This window comes from Labeo rohita, chromosome 1 (assembly GCF_022985175.1).
Source record: "Labeo rohita strain BAU-BD-2019 chromosome 1, IGBB_LRoh.1.0, whole genome shotgun sequence".
NCBI classification, from domain to species: domain Eukaryota; kingdom Metazoa; phylum Chordata; class Actinopteri; order Cypriniformes; family Cyprinidae; genus Labeo; species Labeo rohita.
Genome location: NC_066869.1, coordinates 29,437,431 through 29,455,263, shown reverse-complemented (window position 1 = coordinate 29,455,263; position 17,833 = coordinate 29,437,431). Strand labels below are relative to the sequence as shown.

The 17,833-nt window shown below is 34.9% G+C and overlaps 2 protein-coding genes across 8 annotated transcripts in view; one reads left to right on the top strand and one right to left on the bottom strand.

The window, feature by feature from the left end:
• Positions 1 to 262: 262 nt before the first annotated feature.
• tmem41ab (transmembrane protein 41ab) lies at positions 263 to 12,329 on the top strand. The gene is made up of 5 exons (XM_051118848.1): positions 263 to 555; positions 5,849 to 5,999; positions 7,019 to 7,180; positions 10,281 to 10,419; positions 10,642 to 12,329. Exons 1-5 carry the CDS (start codon positions 404 to 406, stop codon positions 10,869 to 10,871), a joined length of 834 nt encoding a protein of 277 aa, XP_050974805.1. The 5' UTR covers positions 263 to 403; the 3' UTR covers positions 10,872 to 12,329.
• Positions 12,330 to 15,566: 3,237 nt separating this feature from the next.
• The window catches only part of igf2bp2b (insulin-like growth factor 2 mRNA binding protein 2b), a 40,308-nt gene continuing 38,041 nt past the window's right edge, over positions 15,567 to 17,833 (bottom strand). For all 7 annotated transcript variants that reach the window (XM_051110469.1, XM_051110489.1, XM_051110435.1 and 4 more), the window contains one exon: positions 15,567 to 17,347. In XM_051110469.1, coding sequence (XP_050966426.1) covers positions 17,249 to 17,347 — 99 coding nt within the window. In that variant the 3' untranslated portion in view covers positions 15,567 to 17,248. The remainder of the gene's footprint in view (positions 17,348 to 17,833) is intronic.

The window sequence follows — 17,833 nt, the reverse complement described above, 5'->3', positions numbered from 1 at the left end:
AGATAGATAGATATCTAGACAGAGAGTAATTACTCTGCAGCTCTGAAAATGCTACACTGACAACATTGATAGCCTCTAAAAATAGCCTAGAATACTTTTATATATATATATATATAAAAGGGGTTCTAATCTAACTGATGTAAAGTTATCATTTTTAAAGTTACACAAACTGTTCCCAGTGTCCCCACACCATGTGCTCGTATTTTTGGGGGTCTCATGTGACAGATAGGTCCTCCCTCATGAGGGGCTTCACTGACTAACATTGTTGCAATACAGTAGGTCCACGTACTTCCATGGGCTGGAGACGTAACATGTATAAACTGCCCACTGACCGGATCTGCTATTTAACAGGTGTAGCAGCAAGTGCAACAGTGTCGTTTTTAGACAGATCTAGCCCGGGACTATGCGCTCAATCTGGGGTTTAATTGCCTTGGTGGCCTCGGCAACTTTTTACTTGTATCTGCTTGTGTCTGCCTTCCTGCCGCCGGGTCCCCGTGCCGTCCGCGTTCACGATGCTGAACACACAGCCGATGAGCCAGAGGAAGAAGAACTCAGGTAGAATATTATTTTACTGCATGTTATCTTCGGCAGTTTGTTTTGTGAGCAATTTGTACGTCTGCTTTTGTTTGTAGCTGAATGAATTCTATTCAATTAACCCGGTTATTAACGCTTCTATTAAATTTATGTTTTAATAACACACAATTTACCTACAGGTAAATGAAACATCTGAGTATGTTATTTTAACAATCTTACATCTGCTTATTGACAAAACAAATGATAAAATGGAAAATGACTTCAGGTAAACATATTTACACATAACTCAATTCAATTCAATACAATTCAATTCAATTAAAATTAAATTTCAAGGCGAAAGTATACTGATGTTCCGTGGGCTAGGCTACTTCCGATTCGTTAATGAATCGCTATTATTAATCGGATCTTTTCAAAGGTTGAACTGGTTCAACCTACACCTGTCACTGAAAGGTATTACTAAGTCAAAGATTCAATGAAAGCGTCCCACTCAAAATATGAACAAATCATAATCTTGTGAATCACAAAACCATTCGCTCATTGTTTTTTATTTTGCAGTAAGCAGCCCCATAATTTTTTTTTTTTTTAATGTCATTATATATTTTTATTATATATTATTAATATATATGTTAATATTATTAATACAGTTTAATAAATGTTATTAACATTACAAACATCTTATTAGCCATAACCATAGTACAATCTGAATTCATAGTCTGTTGCTACTATGCCATTTCTTCATTAAAAATATAGGCCTATGTAAGTTATTTATATAAGTTAACCTTGTAAATGTATCTGTTTGATTGGGATTCAGTAGCTTTCTGCCATGTATTCAATTATTCAACTAAACTGTGAAAAAGCATACATTTACATAGAAAATTTTATGTGTTTTACATTACATGCTTATCCTGGGGGCTTTTTGCCCCAGGTATAGGGGAATTTTACTCTAGTAGTGGAGCAAGATGGCCCTTTTCATGCATTTGTGTTTTAACTCAACTGTAGACTGCTTTGAGTTATTTTCCACTAATAATATATTGCATTATGCATAATTATCATATACATATTAAACTCATGAACAAATAGCTACAGTGTAGCAGTAAGTTCACACTGTTTCTAAGGGAAGCATCTACAGTACATTCAGTTTGGAACAGCGCTCCTTTTCACCTGTGGAACAACTCCTTCATTCTCTCTTTTATTAGTTCTCTCTATCTCTATTAATTTCACATTCTTCCTTATTTGCCTGTATGTCTGTTTGACTCAGTCAGTATTGGTTTATTTATTATTATATATACGCCCTCATATCAGTTCTAAAAAAGAATAATGGGAGAATAAGAAATAAAATTAGTGAGGATGAGAGAGAGATGGATTTGTACTTTAAAAAGAGCGAAGCTTTGGCAGTTATTCTCTGAAGGTGGCATATATTACGGAACATTCAGCTCCTGTTTGCTCTGTGCTCTGTCCTCATCAGCGTTACTTCATACAGTGTGTGCAGCTCTGGGCCTGGTGTGGGAAATGTCTAGAGCAACCCACATCAAACCACTTTTTCTTCTATAGCATCTCATCTGTCCTCTCATGTCTCCTTGGCAGGGACCTAAAGGAACTGATCCTGAGTTCTTACTATGCATCTGGTTCTCAGATATTGTCTGCTTTGTTTGTGTGCGACTATAAGCAATGAATGAATTAAAAAGTCTGAGACCCAGTGTAGAATGCAGATAGTGTAGACTTAGTGTAGAAAACCAACTAGACAATAAACAAAGCCTTAATAAGCTCTGACATCTTCCACGTATTACAATCACTTTTAAAGAATGCATGAATATATCACTGTTAAAAAAGTGATACCAAACTGCTTGTCCTTTGAATCCAGGGGACACTGGAGCCTATCATATTTCTTTTTCATATAATTATACAAATTATAAAAAAATATTAAAACTCTACTAATTATTACCTTGTCTGCTCTGAATGCAAATCAACATTAGCGGTCATGTCTCAGAATTGGAGCCTGGCAGAGGACATGAGGTGACAGTTATAAGAAAAGACAACTGCCTTCTGGAGTGTCTTGAAACCCTTTGAATTTGCTGAGATGTGCAATATAGAGGAGGAGGGAAAGAAAGAGATATCTAGAGGGTTTATATGAGACATGTATGTCTGACATGGCAAGTTAAAATGCATCGCATGAATAAATAAAAGGAGAGAAGAGTGGTCTCAAAAGCCCTGTGCGCTTACAGTATGTCACTTTCTGAAGTCATCCAGATATTTAGAATAACAAAAACAGTGGAAAGGACACTGCAGTTTCAAATTGGGTAACAGATCTGCTGTATGTCCACCATCATCACATTCCGTCCAAAGATCTGACCTTTCTATAGTGTCTTATGACCTGTCCTGTATGTCTTGGTTCATTTCTTGATTAGCTCACTCTTCTGTACCTTGTACCCTTACAGAAAATCTGCTGAGGAAGTTTTTCACATGTTGTTCAGCAGTGATGGCAGAGACAGCTGTGCCCTGTGTACTTATAGCTGTGTGAATCTTTGAGTGGGAATTCCCATGGTTATAAGAGAAGGGAAATTTTGTGTTAACATATGTGCATGTATCATGTTTTACCGTGTGTAGCCATAAAAATGATCTGTTTCCAGGACAATTGAACCTGTCAGGATTTTTAAAAGGAGAGTTTTGCTTATTAATGCTTATTAAGATTTGTTTACTGTCTGGTTCGGTCTCCTTCACCGAAGGCTCTCATACTGTTACTTGTGAGAACATACTTAGTGTGCACTCAGCATGGAGCATATCACATGTTTATATTCATCACACTGGGTACGTATGTGAAATCAAAACCTCTGCTTTGGCACATGGGTGGGGAATACCATCCCATTGCGTGCCCAAATTACCCCCTGGACGCCAGTAAGGAGCTTAGATTACTCACGACTGCACAAGATGTGATTCATCTGCTGTCTATGGTACATCTACGTATTTATTGATGATCATGTTAAGTGTGTTTGAAGACATTTTAAACAATCTGGCCATCAAGTACAGCCAAACCACACACACATGTGCATTTGCACAGCTGAGAGGCTATTTCCGTCCAGTTGCTGTATCATATTTCATCCGTTCACTTATGCTGAGGGCAGATTTCAGTCTTTCTGTCTCATCTTGCTGACAGGCTAGTGTCTTGATCAGGGGACTTCGACTATTTTCAAGTCTTGAATTCAAGCCTATTGTGCACTGAAAAAATGGTAAACTAAAATGGTTTTGTTCAAGTCAAAAATATTATGTAATATCTCTGACCCTAAATACATTAATTTATACAAACAAAACTAATTTTTCTGGTTTAAATCGAGTCAGGTAACAATTGTAAGTCAGTACTTTTTACAGTATGTATTAGTAGTACTATATTTATTTATTTACAGTTGTTTATTTTTGTGCTTCTGTACCACATCCATTTAATATGTAAGGAACATTGAAACAATAAGATAAACATAGCTAAGAGCTCATTAAAAAATGAATCATGTACACCACTTTGTCCTAAAACCCCATTATTTGGTTCTCAGCATTTTTCAAAAGAATAAAACAAGTTATAGGGGTATAGAGCAATCATGAGCTGAGTAAATGATGACTCACTGGTTTTAAGACAGTGAAAGAGGCATATGAGATTTGCCCTTTATTTCTTAAAAAAGTCTCAACTGGACTCTGCAAAGAGATAACTCTATGTATGAACTTTGTCTGATTTCAGAGAGCATTTTATTGCCCACTCAGAAATTAGACACTTGAATCACTGAAAAAAGTGGTAACCTAAAAATACTCTACCAGTCAAAAGTTTTTGAACAGGAAAATTTATTTATTTATTTATTTTTAAATAAGTCTCTTCTGCTCACCAAGCCTGCATTTATTTGATCCAAAATATAGCAAGAGCAGTAAAATATAAATATTTTTACTATTTAAAATAACTGCTTTCTAGTTGAATATATTTTAAAATTGTATTTATTTTTGTGATCAAAGCTGAATAATTTCAGCATCATTTCTCCAGTCTTCAGTGTCACATGATCCTTCAGAATCATTCTAATATGCTGATTTGCTGTTCAAGAAACATTATTATTATTATTATCAATATCAATATTTAAAACAGTTCAGTACATTTTTTCAGGATTCTTTGATTAATAGATTCAAAGATCAGCATTGATCTGAAATAAAAAACTTTTGTAACATTATACACTATACCATCCAAAAGCTTGCAGTCAGTGTAATTTTATTTATTTATTTATTTATTGTAGAAATTAATGTTTATTTAGCAAGAATGCTTTAAATTGATCAAAAGTGATGATAAAGACATTTATAATGTTACAAAAGATTTCCATTTCAGATGCTGTTCTTCTGAACATTCTATTCATCATAGAAACCTGAAAAAAAAATTCTAATCAGCTGTTTTCAACATAATCATACCAATAATAATGTTAATAAAAGTGTTTTTTTTTTTGTTTGTTTTTTTTTAGCAGCAAGTCAGAATATTAGAATGATTTCTGAAGGATCATGTGATTGGAGTAATGATGCTAAAATTCAGCTTTTAAATCACAGGAATAAATTACATTTTAAAATATATTCAAATAGAAAACAGTTATTTTAAATGGTAAAAAATATTTTAAAATTTCAAACATTTTTGTTGATCTTTGGATCAAATAAATGTAGGCTTAGTGAGCAGAAGAGACTTCTTTAAAAAAACATTAAAAATCGTACTGTTCAAAAACTTTTGGCTGGTAGTGTGGTAACATCTAAATTGACTGTTTAAAAGCCAAAAATGTTATTTAATACCACTCAATCAATTTAAATTAGCTTATACCACCACAACTACTTTGTATGTGTTAAATCATGTAGAAATAACAAAGCTACAGTTGCAAGGTCACCACTTTTTACAGAGTCTCACCAGAGGGCAACAGTGAGCTTTTTTAGATCATTACGCTCAGTTCATATAGCTAAAGCCCACAGTATCCATTCAATCCACTGATTAAACCCCTCTTCCTCCTTTACATCAATCTTTTTAGTTCTGTAAAGGCCAATTTACACCACACAGACAAACTCCAGCAAACAAGTTGGCTGTTGGATGTAGAATTTTATGAAAAATAAGCAACAGAGACCGATAGGGGTAACACACTGATCCAACAAAACCCAACACACATGTTTGTTTGCGTTTGTCTGTGCGGTATGAATTGGCCTTAAGGGTAAGCAGTTGGGTTGACAGGATAAAGACAGATCAGTTTGAAATGACAACAGAAACGTTCACTGGCATTGTTTTACTGATCCCACTATGTCTTATATTCTTATATATCTCCAGGTTGAAGTTCCCATCTGATCTGGATGAGTTGAGGGAACTAGCTGAGCTGCTGAAGTTCTATAAGACAGAACACACTGGCTATGTGTTCATCCTATTTTGCAGTGCCTACCTCTACAAGCAGTCCTTCGCCATTCCAGGCTCGTCGTTTTTGGTTGGTAACAGAGTTCTACACTGTAACACTACTAGTAGACCTGCTTGAAACACCTTATTAGATAAAAGTTTATCAGCAGTTTCTCTAAATTCCATCATGTTTTCTTTCCTGAACATAATCCCACATACCATGTATGAAAAAGAAGTGTGCTTAATTGTATTGAATCTGCACTTATAGTGTATTAATAAAATACAATGTCACAAAGTGTAAAGAGAGTACACTTTCTTGACTGTTTAAAATGTGCACTTTATAGCAATGTCAAATAAAAAATTCAAAGTACAATTTAAACCATTTAAACAATCTTTTGTCTTTCTTTGAAGTACATTTATTTTGATGTGCAGTCTAACATACTGAAATACACGTAATGTATTGAAGTAAATGTACTAAATTCAAATTGCAGCTGTATCAAATATTACATCTTTGAATATATATCACACAACTGTCAATATGACATTTAAGTATATTATAGTTTAACATAAATGCTTGTCAGTACACTCAGCACTACAGTTTAACCATATTTTAAAGAGAATAGAAGTAGTTATGAAATTACATACAAAAATGGACTTGAGTTTTACTTAAGTGGGTCAAAAACAATTTAAAGTTCAGCTAACTGCATTTCATATAAGTTCAAACTATAATACATTTTACAGGCAATTAATTGCTTGCAAACATTACATTCAGTTCAAACTTAAGTATATTAAGTATTCTTTTTATATTGAAAAAAAAAAGGTAACCTAAAAATGATTTTATTCAAGTCAAAAATATTATTTTCTGAACCCTATACATTAATTCATACCAACGAAAGGCGTCATGCCCATTACCAGCAAACCTATGTTTATGGGTTAAACTGAAGGTAACAATTGCAGGTTACCACTTTTTGGTGTAAAATTATATAAAATGTACTTCTCTTTCACAAGGGATGCTTAATATATATACAAACTGTTATTTCTATACAGTATATGACTATATATAGCTGTTGACCTAATAAAACAACTGTCATTCTTTTTTGCCATGTCTAGAATATGCTTGCAGGGGCGTTGTTTGGGCCGTGGCATGGACTCCTCATTGCCTGCACTTTGACTACAGTGGGTTCCACCAACTGTTACCTGCTGTCCCGTACATTTGGCAAACGCCACATTGTCAGGCTCTTTCCTGAGAAGGTGGCGATGCTGCAGAGAAAGGTGGGTCGCCTCTGGGTGTTTAGTGCATGACACAAGGGATTTTCCATTAATGAATGTTTCCAAAAATAGTCAGTGAGTGTATGTGTGACTTGGTTTTGTTTGTTTATACTCTGCATGTACTTCAGCTCAAACGGTAGGATACGATGTGCCATGGTTAAGGGTTTGATTTCCAGGGAATGTGTGAACTAAAAAAATTGTATCCCTTAAGGCCTGTTCACATCAGGGAGAATAACTGAAGAGTTCAGATGCAAAAGCCTCTCAGTCCATCTGACATATTTCTTTAAAATGAGCATTTCTTTCTGGCTACTTTGTATAGGTTTCTATGTAAGTACTTGTACTTCTGATTGGGCTGAGGCTGGAGTTTAGCGAGTTTGAAGTAAAAGTATTTGATGGACGTATACTATGTGTCAGGAGCATTCACTCAGTATCATTATCTCATTTTTGACCGAGATGGCTTTTAGCTGGTTTTGCATCTGAACTCTTCAACTGTAATCATAACAATAAAGCTATCATTTTCAAAATCTTTATATGCTAAAGAATAGCATTTAAAAGAGTCAACGCCACTACTATGACAATAACAACACAGAGTAATGATACAGAACTACTTTAATGATTTTTTTTTCAGCTGATGAAAAATCCTGAATTCATACTACTTTAAAGAGCTCAAAAAATTAAAATGACTGACAACATAATTGCAGCACATTATAATAAACAAAACATTATAGTGCCTCAGTGTGGACACAAATATAGCTATCATTGTTGTTATCTGCATAGTATCTTCATAAAAAAAGTTTATTCAAGTGTGCTATTAGTATACTTCTTTTAAACTAAAATAAGACAGTAGACTTCAGTCTTTTTATGTACTTATCCTTTGTTAATATGTAGACGTGACCTTGGACCACAAAACCAGTAACAAGTAGCATGGGTATATTTGTAGCAATAGCCAACAATTTTTCTTATATGCCAAAAATCATTAGGATTATTAGGTAAAGAAAGGTTCCATAAAGATATTTTGCAAATTTCCTACTGTAAATATATAAAAACTTATTTTTTTGATTAGTAATATGCATTGCTGAGAACATCATTTGGACAACTTTAAAGGCGATTTTCTCAATATTTTGATTTTTTTTTTTTTTTTTTTTTTTTTTTTGCACCCTCAGATTCTAGATTTTAAAATAGTTGTATTTTGACCAATCATAACAAACCATACATCAATGGAATGGTTATTTATTCAGCTTTCAGATGTGTAAATCTCACTTTCAAAAAATTGACTCTGGTTTTGTGGTCCAGGGTCACATATTAGGTATACATAAAAGTATATTAGGCCTATGCGTGTACCTGATCTTTAGATCAATATTTGAAGAGTTCAGATACAAAGCCAGCTAAAAGCCATCTCGGTCAAAAATGAGATAATGATACTGAATGAATGTTCTCGACACATATTATACGTCCATCAAATACTTTTTCTTCAAACTCGCTAAAATACCAGCCTCAGCCTAATCAGAAGTACCAGTACTTACATAGAAACCTATACATTTGAGCCTGATGAAAACGCATTTTTTAAAGAAAGACGTCAGATGGATTTAGCTGGTTTTGCATCTGAACTCTGTTGCTAAAAAGAACATTATTTTGTGTATTTGATGTAATGCAAAGTGTTTACATGGTTTAAGGTTTAAAAAACATTTTCCACATGCTGTACATTATTGTTGCTCCTCTCTGCACCTTTCTAAAACGCATAGATTTTTACAAAGCTCATCGTTCTGAAAAGTGCGGTGTGATCTGATTAGCCAGCTACACAGTGTGTTGTGATTGGGCGAATACCTCAAGCATGTGACGAAAATGTTACGTCCCTTACCACGTTGTGATTCCGTGTCCCGGCACGACAAGACAAAAAAAAATACTTGTGCTGCATAAACATAACACTGTCTGCATTTTGGAAAAACGACAAACAAGCACTACTGTACACTGCTCAAAACTCCTGTTTGAATAGCCAGTAGCAAATTCTTTAAAAATGAAACAAAGCTGTACTTACAAGCTGTGAGTCAGACGCAACAGACTGTGCACAGCCCAATGTAGGCTGCTCTCCCAGGTTCAGGGAACAGTCTACCATAAAATGCGCTGCACACACTTGAATATTTGCGTTGTACTGTTCTGAAACAGTGCTGAAAATTGGAAGGCCAAACAAAGTACTTTCGCTTTTGCAACGAAACACAGCGTCTTCACAACATGGTGGCGGCAACAACAATACTACAGCAGTTACGTCTTCTTTCTTTGCGTATACATTTGGGCATATACATTCTTTGCGTATACATTTTACTTTTATAAAGAATATCTCTTTGGGTTTGAGACTTTAATCTTTGCAACTTTACAGATCTTATATTTGCACAAACAGCTTGTAACACTCCAAAGACAAAGGAAAACATGAAATCGCATCATATGACCCCTTTAAGAAAAGTATAATTTATTATTAGTAATCGACTATTCATCTTGGCTTGTAGTTCTGTTTGCTCTTTTGAGAACCTGTTAATACCTTTTTACACACATAATGGCTTATTTGAGGAACTAAAGCATGTTTAGCATGCTGTCTTAGGAACTTATGAAGTAAGTAAGTTCCTATGTTACTTATGAAGTAAAAAGTGAGCTTTGGGTGGAATAGCTTAGAATAAATAGTACATGGGTGGAAATAAACTTGATCTTATTTGTACACGTTATTACATACTGTATAGTAAGATAACATTTGGCTTTACAAACAGTACAACAGAGTAAGTTCACGTGTAGTTCACAATATATTTACAACACATAAGAAAAACTTTAGTTGTGTACTCAAAGTTTACTTCTGCTATGGTTAAAGTACTGAATTAAAAGGTAATGAAATAGTACACTGCTACTAGTATATTGATTTTAGTATACTTAATACATAAAGTAATGTGACTTGGAAAACATATTTGATCTTAATTTTACACTGAAATACACTTGAAGCATACTTTTTTGAAGGGATACTTTAAATGTGATGAAAAAAGTCTGACAAAAAAGTAGCCCAATTTGGCAACCCTGATCATAATCATTATTTTGTATGTGATGATGAATCTCTCTCTATCAGGTGGAAGAGAACAGGAGTAGTTTGTTTTTCTTCTTGCTCTTCCTGCGGTTCTTTCCCATGACACCGAACTGGTTTCTGAATGTCACCTCTCCAATCCTCAACATCCCCATCCCCATATTCTTTTTCTCCATTCTCATTGGTAAGCTTACAGTACATGTTCAGTTATAAATTAATGTTTTTTATTTTATAGCTGTACTTACAAACTACCTTTTTCTTTCTAAATTTTCCTAATGATTCCATTTTGACATTTTATACTTTTACAGTTAGGTGGCCAGACTCTGAACAATTATGAAGTGTAGTAAAAACACAGCTTCGGGTGAAAAACAAACCTCATAATCTTCAACACTTAATTTCTCCCCAGGTCTAATCCCTTATAATTTTATCTGTGTCCGTACGGGTGCCATCTTGTCTGAGATCCACTCTTTGGATGACATCTTTTCATGGGGCACCATCCTGCAGCTCCTGCTGATCGCGTGTGTGGCTCTACTTCCCGGAGCCCTGATCCGTCGCTATAGTCAAGCACACCTCAAACTTGATGGACTGGAACCCAATGGACACCAAATGGTCCTGAACGATCGCAAGACCAGATGACCCAAAGACAGACAGAAGAGGAGACTGCAGTCTGCTAATGTGGAACTGATCACTGGTCTGGAGTCACAGCTCAGGATTTGGTTATGAATGTCCGAATGCAGAGTGGAAATGGACTGAAATACAAAGTATTATTTATCAAAAGTCTATAATGAAGATAAAGTACAAAAGAAGAGACTATTAATGTCTTAAAAGAGAACACAATCAGATTGCTGACTTGTTACATATATAACGCTGGACATTGCCTTATTTTATAGGAAAAAGGTCATTTTGACAGCTTAGTTTTGAACAGCTTTAGGTTTTTTACTGAAGAAAAAATAGTTATGTTGTCAGATGTTGTTTATTGACCATGTAGCTTTATGTGTGTTTAAAGCTTTATTTGTTTGCGGCAACTGTAAATATGTGTGTTTTATGGGGTTTTGAGTATGTTTACACATTTAACAAACAAGAACTAATAATTAGTTACTTAGTAACTTAAAATGTTAACATCTAAATTAACTGCTTTTATTTAAGTCAAAAATATTATTTACTATCGCTGAATTGAGTTTATTTAAAAGTAGTATTCCAGTTATGTACTTAGACTGTATCCAACCCTGTTTTTATCGTAAAAACGGATGCAGGCGTTTGTAACTTGAATGTGCGAGCCTTTCCATGTCATTAATATATTCTTATTTTAACAGATTGTGATAATTATTAACACACTGGTTTGTAGCACAAATAGTTTTTCAACTACTGCACTTGTTATTCTTCTAGTTATTTTTACCTATACCAGGTAATGTATCAGAAGTTTTGCACATTCACAGAAAATAGCTTACTTCTATGCTGAATAAGGTGGATACCACTAAATCCAGGCTTTTAAATATTTTAAAGCGATATTTAAAGATTATTAGATGCTAGTATATTCATTATCCTCAAGAATCCTACTGCCAGGATGTCCTTTTATTTCTAAGTTAGTGTCATGCCTTAAATATAGATTTGTGCACTGATAATTTACATGAGGGGTTAAATCTTCTGGAGTTGCACGGTACATTCAGGGATTGATAACTGACTTTGTCATACATTTACAACTTTGTTATATGTGCTCTAGCTACACAAATGAACACTACTAATGACCTGTTTTGGACAGTTGGGAGTAATAATGCTGAATTTACAGCATAACATAGCACAGTAAATACATTTCATCCATTCAGCTTCAGGTGCAGCTTAAATTTTACACATTTGTACTGATCATTAGTTGACTTTGGTTGACTTTGCCAAGAATGTATCAATTATTAGCATGTCACAGAAACTTTGCACTCTGTTTCTGTGGTGGATATGATGTGTATTTTTTTAATTCTTTTAAATTGCAATATGCAATTTCATGAATTGCATCTACAGGTGCTACTTGATTAATTACCATATTACAGAAGCTGTCCCGTTTTGAGTCATTTTTGGAAAAATAAATCAATGTCTTAATGCGTACTGATGTTGATGGTTTAGTTTTTGCATGTGGTTGAGTGCTTGAAAGTCATAATTTTATTCTAACCACGTTATAACCACTGTTTTCAGTTTTGGTATGCATTCAACTCGGTATGAGCCAAGGAATAAAAGTTACTAGCAGAAACGTGAGTGTAAATTTGGCCTGTTGGTGGCACTGGACAGTTTGACTTAGAGACTCCAAATTTGCTGTGGTTAATGATGAGACTGTCCTCTATCCACATGCCAAATTTCATAACTGTCTCACAAGCGATTCTAGGATTCATAAGATTCAAAACAATATGTTAAAGTGTTTGAAAAATACAGCATTTTACTACAAAATGGCTGATACAGGAAAATTCGGTATGCTACTCAGATTCTAACGAGATCACTCTTACGATTTCAGAAAACATAACCATTTTTTTTGTAAAGTAAACAGTAAAAAGTAAATTTGGTAATTTTGTAAAGTAAACAGAACTGTGGTTATAAAGTAAGAATTGTTAGATAAAAATCTCGTCGAAATCCTTGGCTCATGTCGGACAAAATTCATGCCTCAGATTTGATTGTGAGCCTAATGAAATTTTCACGTATTTTGGATTTTTTGAAAAACCTACTTTTGTGAACTAGTCCTAGGTTTTTCACTCGATCGAAACCAAATCAGTGAAAAAAGATTCTCTGGAGAGTGATTATCAGTAATTATTAAAGTAGGGTGACCATACGTCCTCTTTTCCCCAGACATGTCCTCTCTTTGGACCTAAAAAAAAGGCGCACGACCCGGGATTTCTAAATTGCCCAAAATGTCCGGGATTCAGCTTTTGCTTTGTACAGTCGCCATTCATTGTGTGCGTTTTTGTATTAAAGCAATGTGCGGGATTGTTTTCTTAATCGCGCTCCCGCAAACATTCTAATATTGAATATAGTTTTCGCACACCAGGGAGTCACTATCAGTATGTGGAGCATTTAAATTGCTTTGGATGCAGCTTGTGTTGGATGTAGGGTTGCCAAATCCACATTTTTCCCATGGAACTGGGTTGGTTTCAAACTGTTGTGTCAGGTTAATTTTCTCCCATGGGTTAAAGTTGAAATATTGGATAAATTACATTTGACTGAAATAATTGTATTTCAAAATAAACATTTTGCATTCCACCTGTGATAAAATTGTGGTAGATATTGTAAGTTTTGCAAATGATGGCCACTGTGGTAAGAAGCTTTTTAGCTGTTTATGATCAGTCTGCAAAATATCAAACGGGGACATATTTTGTGTGGTCACCTCCAACCCATATGCACCCATTGAGCACCCATAAGACATGGTTAACGAAGGACGATCAGAACGAATTGTGGGCCTGTTGGTCTCGTGTGGGCCTGTTTGTCTCGTGGCCCCAAAAATCTGAAAGAAATCGATCACTGGAGGGCATAAACAATTGTACATTGTGCGGCCTTTCACGCATACACTCGATATTCATATCATAAGATAGAACTCCTCATTCTGGACAGCTTTACCTCTAGAATCACTGCTGTTAATCCAATCGTTAAATGATTGGGAAGATGTAAAAGCCTATTTTTGCAAACTAGCTCTAGATTTTTCAAAAACACTGCAGTACAATTCTCTGGACTCTCTAGGTCATTTTTTTTTTAAATTTACCCTTTGGGAAGCTATAACGGGGTTGTTTAGAAAAAGGGCCTGTTCAAATTTACCCAAAATCCTACAAAGCCTAAAGAAAAATCAAAACTTCACGAAACCTGGTGAGCACATGCGACAGGTGATTCTTTTTTAATCCTGTGGCGGAAACAAGCATTCACATAATCTTTAAGCTATTGAAGTCACAGGTAAACTTGATATAAGAAACAAAGATGAAAAAAAAACAAAACAAAACATTGTTTTAAAGAGTCTTTATTGCTCATATCCATGTAAAGGGTAGTGTGACCCTGCCAGAAAACATAAAAACAGATGTGTATTCATGATTGTTTACTCATACTTTTATTGTCCCCAACTCACCCACACTTGGCTAGAGCCCATAATATACCAATGGAATATGTCCCCTTTTGCCCAGATCTGAAATTAATTTGTTTACCTATTTTTACACTGTGTTATGTCATTAAAAGAGTTGATATCAGAAGCTCATCCCAGATAAGCATTAAAGGGACAGGCTTATCAAACACCCAGAAGTACTCACGGTACAAGTGATGAATAAAGACATTTTGAACATGGTAGAATGCGAAGAAAAATAGACACAGAGACAGCTGCAAAAGTAATACGACAAAGATTAGGTTTGTGTACATGTTGTTATTGTAGATGATACGAGAGATGGTCTTGCGACAGCTGGACATCCAAAATTTTACTACAGAAAGGATCAAATTCAACCGTGTCTAATATTATTACGCAGTAAACTGTAGAAGATTCTTCCTATACTAAAACCTCACACAAATACGGTGTTAGAATACAATTCAAAACTGACCTGTTATTGGCCATCTCATCATATACGACCTCCAAAACAGAGCCATTTGTAACAGAGTAACATAAAGATAACGTCTTCTAAATGTCCCTATGTTGAAAAACACTGCGTACGGTTGGATTAAGCTGTATTCTTAGACACTATATATCGGTCAAGACGAATATTTCAGTACAAACATAAACTGCAAGAAACAAAGTACTGTCAACCAAAATACTCAGTTGCCAAAGAGGTGTATTGACCTCAAGAGCTCACTTGAGTCAAACGGTCCATAAAGCAACAATCAGTTTCTGATGCAGGAGCCTGAAACCTCTTTCGCAAGAACAAGCAGGCCGTGTTTGGTGCCTTGCACTAATCCTTTTTTTCTTCTTGTTCTTTTATTTAGAAAAATAAAAAATGCTCTAAGTTCGAGAGCTTTACAAGGTATACAAAATATCCAAAAGGGAGAAAAGATCAGACTGAGGTACCCTGTTCTTGAGGTAGAATGTTATATTGTACTGGTTCACACGAAGCTGCGTGGACTTTCAATATATCATTGTCATGTCTCAATCATAGTTGCTTTATGCTCTGTGACTGTACAGTACTGCAGTGCTGGCTGTTTGCATTCGAACAGTCAAGAGATACTGAAACCAATATTTTTGAACTGTCACCCTACATACAGTACATTATTTTTTATTTTATTCCATTAGCCTTTCAGATGCACGACATCGAAAGGCTTAATGACGTCATCCCATAGCAATCACATCACCTTTATATATTACGAAAAATGGGACGTTGTTTAAATAATAAAAAAAAACACACTTTGTCTTGGCTTTGCTCTTCTCTTTTGTCAAAAACGCATTTATAGACATTTACGTCGTCTCTGCCTATGCTTACATTTCCTAATGCAATCACATGTGAATCAGCATGTGAAATCAGATGGGGGAAAAAGAGAAGTTTTGTTTGCTACACAGAAAGTACATGTTTGCAGAAGGCATTTGCATCAAATACATTCACGAGTTTCAGAAAGACGTTAAAGGTCTCCTGTTACAGGACCTACAAACAACGTGCAGATTGCACTTTTTCAAATGCGTACACTACCATTCAAAACTTCATGGCTGGTAAGACTTTTTTTTTTACGTTTTTGAAAGAAGTCTTTCACCAAGGCTCATTTATTTGATCAAAAATACCGTAAAAATAGGAATATTCTGAAATATTATTCGAATTTAAAACAACTGTTTTTTTTTATGTGAATATATTTTAAAATATAATTTATTCCTGTGATGCAAAGCTGAATTTTCAGTGTCACATGATCCTTCAGAAATCATTCTAATGTGCTGCTCAAGAAAACAGTTGTACAACTTCATAATTTTTAAACTGAGGAAACTGAGGATTTTCTGATTAATAGAAAAGTTTACAAAATACATCTTTTGCAATATTATAAATGTCTTTACTTTCACTTTTGATCAATTTAATGCATCTTTGCAGAATCAAAAATTTTCTTTCAAAAAAAAAAAAAAAAGTCTTACTGACCACAAACCTTTGAATGGTATTCTTCTGTTAATATTAAGAGTGTGTATAATATCATAAATGGGGAGTACAGGATATCAGCATTAGATTCCCAGTGATCTAGATCTACTCTGTTTAGGGACCGTACATTTTTTTTTCTTACAGTTGGCACACAGACAGCTCTTATTTTGTGTGACGAATAAGTCGGGAAACATTTAAGAAAAAGAAATAAATGAATAAAAAAGAGAGAAAAGAGAACAGGGCAGCAAGCAGAGAAGAAACGCTCAGACTTAGCAGTGGAAAAGAGGAACTGGAAGTGAAATGCTGGCACACAGCTAGCACCTTTTTACATCATGTATGTTCCTTTGTACATACATTACTTAATGTTTTTAGTCACCATGCTGTACTAATTAGTTACTGTAAAAGGTCAACAAATAAATCTGATTACTCACGTTAAATAGCCTGAAATGAGTTTCCAAATAAAATTCTGTTGACTAAACATATAGAATTATTTTTAGCATCTTATTAACATATCGTTGTGCAATTTCTTATACAGGTATCTCTTAATAAATTAGTAGATCTAATGCACAACTAGACCTGCAAGTCCCTATGAAATCTACCTGCAGCTTGCATTCACCTCCTCCAGCAGTCTACTTCACAGTACACAAATCCTCTATATATGCTCACATCAGCTTAATCAGTAATAAAAAGAGCTCAATATGAAATATCAGGTCTGTGATCATAAAAAGATCTCTGACCTGATAACGCTCTCGATCATCCTCATTCATATCTGCATGACCAAATGTTTTTGTGCTTTAAGGTCTTTGGTTGTTTTAAACTGCTGGTCCACTTCATCAGCTTTTGTCTCTTGTCTGTTTTCCACTCTGTCTCACTCTCCCTTTGTCTATTTCTTGAAATCTTTCTTGAATTTCGATTTGTCCTCGCATGAGCTACATTCATTAGCTGCTGCTCGCTGGCGTCTGCTGATCATTTTGATGGTTGTGAGGGTGTTGGCACCATTTGCTGGTGTTTCCGCTCTTGCTGTTTGACCTGTTGAACGATCTCCCTTATTTTGCGCTGAGCCGTCTGCAAACAAACACAACGTAGCCAAAGGTGAATGGAGTGCATATGTAAATACATCATTTACATTAACCGCTGATATTTTGAGAACCTGAATGAATCATAATCAATCTAGCCTTTCTGCCCAGTAACTATGCAAATAAACAGTCTAAAACTGGGAAGTCAAAGCTGATACTATAACAAAGGACAAATCTCATGAATAATTATTATGTAATGTTAACTTTGCCTTGTGACCATCCTGAATGTCAATAGTGCAAATTAATATGCATGAGAAGATATTTGTATTCGGTTTCTGTCGTTCTAGGTGAACGTAGGAACAACAAATATTAGTTGAAAAGAAAGCCATCAAGCAAGCATGTAAAGTTTCTGTTTACCATATAATGATGGGCTCTTTAAATATGTGTTGACCAACGTACAGTTAAGGTCAGAATCATTAAAAATGTTCATTATTTTACCAGAATAAGAGGGGTCATACAAAATGCATGTTATTGT

Excerpts from the sequence above, each read along its gene's own strand:
- tmem41ab (XM_051118848.1), top strand. The coding sequence starts at position 404 with ATGCGCTCAATCTGGGGTTTAATTGCCTTGGTGGCCTCGGCAACTTTT. Across the intron at positions 556-5,848 it reads CCAGAGGAAGAAGAACTCAG|GTTGAAGTTCCCATCTGATC; the intron begins GTAGAATATTAT and ends ATATATCTCCAG. Across the intron at positions 6,000-7,018 it reads TTCCAGGCTCGTCGTTTTTG|AATATGCTTGCAGGGGCGTT; the intron begins GTTGGTAACAGA and ends TGCCATGTCTAG.